The sequence below is a fragment of the Myotis lucifugus genome, unplaced genomic scaffold, assembly GCF_000147115.1.
Source record: "Myotis lucifugus unplaced genomic scaffold, Myoluc2.0 scaffold_7, whole genome shotgun sequence".
Classification (NCBI taxonomy): domain Eukaryota; kingdom Metazoa; phylum Chordata; class Mammalia; order Chiroptera; family Vespertilionidae; genus Myotis; species Myotis lucifugus.
The window spans coordinates 15,146,574-15,153,326 of record NW_005871055.1 but is presented as its reverse complement, the minus strand read 5'-3'; the positions used below and the strand labels follow the sequence as shown (position 1 = coordinate 15,153,326).

The window sequence follows — 6,753 nt, the reverse complement described above, 5'->3', positions numbered from 1 at the left end:
TGCGCACATATATATTATGTCAATTAACCAACAAAGATATACTGGATTTTCCTGGAAACGTCAGTCTCAGACATATGAATCAAATATTTCAATGCCTTTATTCACCAAAACCAAGGATCAGAAATAAGACAACATATACCTTTAGCATATCACAATAAAGTTCTAGATTCAAAGATAATGACCTCAGCAGATAGTTTATGTTATAATAAAAATGTTCCAGCATAGTTACTTACAGAATTTTGAGGATTTAGTTTCATTTTCATTCCTCGTATAATCTCAAAATCTTTTAGAGTTCTGTAAAACAGGTTTGTCATTAATTGTTAGGACAAAATTTTAGTAAGTATGTTACAAAAAACTAGTTTGCTTATGTTAGATTCCAATATTAATGATAAAATTGGAATTTGTGGTGCAAATATAAAGAAATGAGTATTACATGTGTTAAAAGAGAAAGTAATATATATCTATCAATAAATGATGGCAATTGGCAATTTCTATCTTAAAAAAGCATCCTGACATATACATGTCTTTTTTTAAATATATATTTTTTATTGGTTTCAGAGAGGAAGAGAGACAGGGAGACAGACAGAAATATCAATGACTGGAGACAATCACTGATCTGCTGCCGCCTGCACACCCCCTACTGGGGATGGAGTCCACAACCCAGGCATGTGCCCTCATCAGGAATCAAGACCTGACCTCCAGGTCGATGCTAAACCACTGAGCCACACCAGTCGGGCCCGACAGATACACGTCTTAAAAGTACTAAAGCATGGAAAAATTAGCAATGTAATAGAAACATAAAAAAATATTAATTGTAAATTTTAAATCTCTACTTTTTTGTTATACCTTAAAAAGGTAAGAACTAACATATTACTTTCTGTAAAAGAATATTAGCATAAGATTATATTTAAGATTACTACTTATAATTTTTCCTCTACAGAAAAACACTGGCTGGACAAAATATCAAATGCATGCTTAATGTGTGTGGAATATGAAGTTTCTGTTAGAATTAATTCCTATATATAATTAAAAATCTGAGGATGTTTGCTTAAATATAATCTACTAGGTGTACCAGTTAATAATGCAGGTTTTGTAATCAAAGAAAAACCATAATTTCAAGAGAAACATCAAAAGTGCTTTATTCAAAGTAATGTCCACATTTCCCCCATTTTTCAGGAAATTTGTGGATACTGTCCCAATAGAACTTTTCTCATTTTGAGGCAAACCATTCAGAGACACAATTTTCCACTTCTTTGTACATTTAGAAGTGCTGCTCAGAAAGTGCATATGCCATCGATCGAAACAAGTAGTAATCTGAAGGAGAAAGGTCGGGTGAATACAGTGGGTGGGTTAATACTTCCCAGGCAAGATCTTTTAATGTGTCTTTATCTGGTTTTGAAGTGTGTGATGGTGCGTCATCATGAAGCAAAATTACTTTGCCTTGTCTTCTGGAACATTCTGGTTGTTTCACGATCAGAGCGTGGTTCAAATTGATTATTTGTTGTTGGTAGCGATCAGTATTAACGGTTTTACCTGGTTTTAGAAGCTCATAATACACCACACCTTCCTGATCCCACCAAATGCAGAGCGCCTTGCAGTTGATGTTGATGGTTGACCTGGATCAACCCATGATTTTGTGAATTTGGGATTCTCAAAATAAATCCACTTTTCATCACCAGTCACAATTCAATGCAAAAAAGACTTTCTTTCTTGCCATTGAAGCAACATTTTACTGATGACTTTTCGGTTTTCCATTTGTCTTTTGTTCAGCTGACATGGCACCCATTTTCCTTCCTTTAAAATCTTTCCCATTGCTTGTAAACGATCAGAAATTGTTTGATGAGCAACGTTTAATCTTTCTGCAAGTTGTTTTTGAGTTTGACACACATCTTCATCCAATAATGCTTGTAATTGTTGGTCTTCAAACTTTTTCAGTTGACCTGGATGTTTTTTGTCTTTCACATCGAAATCATCACTTTTAAAGCATTTAAACCAGAGTTCACAAGTATCTTGAGATGGAACATGTTCACCATAAACTTCCCATAAGCTTCAGCAGCACTTCTCTTCAAAATAAAGTAATAAATTAAAACTTCCCGCAAATGCTCTTTTTTTGGCATGAAATTTGACATTTTTAAGCATAAAAATATCTATGATGTTAACACCTTCAGAAAATTTGACATAGGAAGAAGTTTTGAAGCTTGTTGTCAATACAACAAAATAGCATACATATCAAATCGCATATATATCAACATATGTGTAACTCCATCTATTGAAAAAAATCCGTACTAACTGGTACACCTAGTAATCTACATATTAGTGGGGAAAGAATATTAACACTTATCCAACAAAGCAAAGTAGAATAAATTCTCAAATAACTGCATTATTAACACTTCGTCTTCATTATATCAAATCCACAGTGGTTCACTGGCTTAAAAGAAAAGTTTAGAATTTATAAATATAATCCAAATTAGAGAGGATTGGGTTCTAAGGCATGAATTTATAATAGAAAATGGATATTTGAGCTAAAACTTAACATACTGGTATAGTAAAAAAGGCAAATAAAATATTATTTTATTTTATTTTTTAAATATATTTTTATTGATTTCAGAGAGGAAGGAATGATTAGAGAGAATCATTGATTGGCTGCCTCCTGCATGCAACCTACTGGGGATCGAGCCTGCAACCGGGCATGTGCCCTTTACTGGAATCAAATACGGGACCCTTCAGTCTGTAGGCCAATGCTCTACCTGTTGGGGTCCAACCCCAACGGGTCCAGGGATCCCCAAAGGTGTGGACGGAGTCGGCGAAGAATGAATGACATGGAAACTGGGTTCAGTTCATCAGCATAGCAAGGTTCTCCCTCCAGGATCTCCAGCGAAGTTCTGGTCAGGATCTCCAACCAAGTTCTGGTGCCATGTTCTCTCGCTAGGTTCTCCAGCCAGGTTCTCCAGCCAGGTTCAGTCACCAGGTTCTTTAGCCAGGTTCTATCCAGGTTCTTTTGCCAAGTTCTGTCTAGGTTCTCCAGTGAAGTTCTGTAGCCAGGTTCTGTCCAGGATCTTTTGCTATGTTCTCTGGCTAGGTTCTGGTTAGGATCTGATGAGGATCTCATGTTTATTGTCTTGTTACATCCCTATTTATACCAGCCGATTTTAATCCTGTCAATTTCTATTACAAAGGTTAGGGCGTTTCTTATCTCCATCCCAGGGAGTAAAGATTATGTAGCTTAACTACCCGCCTGGCACTTAATTAAGGGGTTGTATCCCCTCCCTAACCTCAGGGAAAAATCCCCACCTGGGGAAACAACCTTTCTCAGAGAGGTGACCTTGGTTAAAACACATGGCACTAAGGAGAGCAAACATATTAAAAACAATATGCTATATACGCCAGGTCCCTTGAAACATATGCTGTGCAGACGTTTCTTCTCTGCAGCGACTGTGTCAAGCAGCAAGGATGGACCGGCTCCCGGCATCTACCCACTAAGCCAAACCAGCTAGGGCAGCAAATAAAATTTTAGGCAGCATTATAAGAAAGAAATGAGAAAATATGACCCTCTTTCCTCTTTCTTTTTTATTAAATTTACTAGAGGCCTGGTGCATGAATTCATGCACCAGTGGGGTCCCTCAGCCTGGCCTGCAGGATCGGGTTGAAATCAGCTCTCTGACATCCTGCGAGGGATTCCGGATTGCAAGAGGGCGCAGGCCAGGCCAAGGGACCCCACCAGAGCACGATCGGGGCCAGGGAGGGACGAGGGAGGTTGGCCAGCTAGGGAGGGACCGTGGGAGGGCTCCAGGGCATGTCTAGTCCATCTCTCTCAGTTCCAATCAGCCAGACCCCGGCAGCAAGCTAACCTACTGGTCAGAGCGTCTGCCCCCTGGTGGTCACTGCATGTAATAGAGAGGGGTTGAGCAGCCTTATCATATCATTAGCATATTACGCTTTGATTGGTTGAACAGCCGACCAGTCGACCAGACACTTAGCATATGAGGCTTTTATTATATAGGATTGGGGTGACAATGGTTAATAAAATTATATAGGTTTCAAGTGTACAATTCTATAGGTCATCTGTATATTGTATTGTGTGTTTGCTGTTACCCAAAATCAAATCTCCTTCCATCACCATATATTTAACCTCCTTTACCCTCTACTACCGCCCCCTTTCCCTCTGGTAACCACCATACTGTTTTCTACGTCTATGAATTTTTGTTTGTCTTGTTTGTTTATTTGTTGTTTTCAGTTTTATATCCTACATGAGTGAAATCACATGGTTCATGACTTTTTCTGGAACATGACCCTCTTTTACAAACCATGATCTGCCTCTTCCTGGAATCCTAGGTATCTGACGCCTAATGGAATTCTGCCTCCCTCTCAACAAAGCACTAGAAGAGTGCTAGTGAAGGACAAGTGGCATGATCAAAGAAACTGGGCATTGGGAAGAAGGGAAGGCAAGAATATAACAAAGGGACTTATAGTAGAGAGAAAAACACTTCAGCTTGAAATTACAAATGGTGAAGCAGAGCATTCTTGAAATACACAAAATCAAAATACAGATCAATTTACCACATCTGCTGCCAATATTTAAACCAAAGGAAGAAAAATACTATTTTTTAAACTTGTCATAAAATTGATGGTAAAAACTACAATATATAGTTTCAAAAACATTTGGAAATTTTTTGTTTGTTTTTTATTTATTTTTTTAAATTTACTTTTATTTTTTTTTAAATAATTTTTTAAAATATATTTTATTAATTTTTTACAGAGAGGAAGGGAGAGGGATAGAGAGTTAGAAACATCGATGAGAGAGAAACATCGATCAGCTGCCTCCTGCACACGCCCCACTAGGTATGTGCCCGCAACCAAGGTACATGCCCTTGACCGGAATCGAACCTGGGACCCTTGCATCTGCAGGCCGATGCTCTATCCACTGAGCCAAACCGGTTAGGGCTTTTGTTTGTTTTTTAATCCTCACCTGAGGATATTTTTCCATTGATTTTTAGAAATAGTGGAGAGAGAGGGAAAGACAGAGAGAAATAGCGCTGTAAGGGAAACACATCGATTGCTTGCCTCCTGCATGAGCCAGACAAGGCCTGGGCCGGGGAGGAGCTTGCAATGGAGGTACATGCCCTTGACCAGAATTGAAACTGGGACCCTTCGGCTCTATCCACTCAGCCAAACCAGCTAGGGCTGGAAATTTTTAAGTTACACATCAATGATTTCCTAAAGACAAATAATTAAACAAAGGGGATGGCCTAAGTTTTCAAGGTTGTCATCTTAGGAAGACAACTATGTGCTTTCAAAGTATATCTCATAGTTCAATTAACCTCCTACTCAATAGTCCAGAGATCTGACCCAATATTCCAATACTTATATTCTTAATAGGTAACTTGCTCATTTTTCATAAATTAAGTCTTAAAAAAAAACACAAAAAAATAAATAACATATATTCTAAAGAGTAGAATAAAAACGAACCTTTCTGAAAGTTTGTCCGATAGTTTCTCAAGGAACTCCATGACAGTTTCTAAAAATAAAATCCAAAAGAAAATATCTTTACCACTACATAAAAAAATGAGCATACTTGTTAAAATTATAATGTGTCATTATTATACACTACTATACCTTAAAGTGATGATTTTCAAAGGAGAAGCAGGATTGCAACATATTCTAGGCACATAATAAATATTTCTAAATAATTATAATTTCTTTATCAGTAAAACAAGTTCAACTGGCATAGTAATAATCCAAAACCTTAGATTATACCCACAAATGAAGAGTTAATAGGAAGCTAAGGAAAATATTTAAAATTTCAGTGTTTCTATCTATTCATGTGTAAGAAAAAATACTTAGACATGTCTAATTTTTTTGTTTGTTTTAAAGAGACAGCTAAACTGATATGTTGATAAAAAATTAGTAAAATATAGAAGTATGATTCACTGCAAATTAGATTTTAAAAATCAATGTTTTTCAGGGTATTTATTTTTTATATACAGCTGCAGAATATTCTATTCAGATTCAATAACAAAAGAATATATAGCAAAATTAGAACATTAAAATTTAAAGCTGTGAGAATTTTTACAAAATACTTAAAATACTATAACTGTAAATCTTTATATTTTACAAGCTCATAAAGACCATCCTATCTAATAAAAGAGAAACATGGTAATTAGCCATACCTCCGACATGCTTCCCATTGGCTAATCAGGGCGATATGCAAATTAACTGCCAGCCAAGATGGCAGCCGGCAGCCAGGCACTGAAGCGAACAGGAGGCTTGCTTGCTCCAGTGACGGAGGAAGCCAATGTTCCCCGCCTGCCGCTGCTGGGCTCTGAATTTGCTCTCTAAGAAACATTGTTGCAAATATAGAAGCTAAACAAAACTCCAGAAACCTGCTTTCAGTCAGCCGGGATCTCAGAGCTGGAGTCGCAACAAAGTTTCAAATACAGAAGGTAAACAAAGGCCAGAAACCTGCTTTCAGCAGTCGGGGTCTGAGCTAAAGCCGGCTCTCAGCTCCAGTGACAGCCATAGAAGGTAAATAACTCCCAGAATAAAAAAAAAAGAAAAAAAAGGAGAGGTTGGGAGCTTCAGTCACCCACCAGCCTGAAAACGGCCCTCAGCCCCTCATCCAGGCTGGCCAGGCACCCCAGTGGGGACCCCCACCCTGAAGGGGGTGTGACCAGCTGCAAACAGCCATCATCCCCTCATCTAGGCTGGCCAGGCACCCAAGCGGGACCCCCACCCTGATCCAGGACACCCTTCAGG

At 38.1% G+C, this 6,753-nt stretch overlaps 1 protein-coding gene across 1 annotated transcript in view; it reads right to left on the bottom strand.

Moving 5' to 3' along the window:
* MIPEP (mitochondrial intermediate peptidase) overlaps positions 1–6,753 on the bottom strand; it is a 227,067-nt gene that overhangs the window by 152,628 nt on the left and 67,686 nt on the right. The window contains exons 9-10 of the mRNA XM_006083649.3: positions 5,467–5,550; positions 234–294 (exon numbers count right to left, since the gene is read on the bottom strand). Coding sequence (XP_006083711.1) covers positions 234–294; positions 5,467–5,550 — 145 coding nt within the window. The remainder of the gene's footprint in view (positions 1–233; positions 295–5,466; positions 5,551–6,753) is intronic.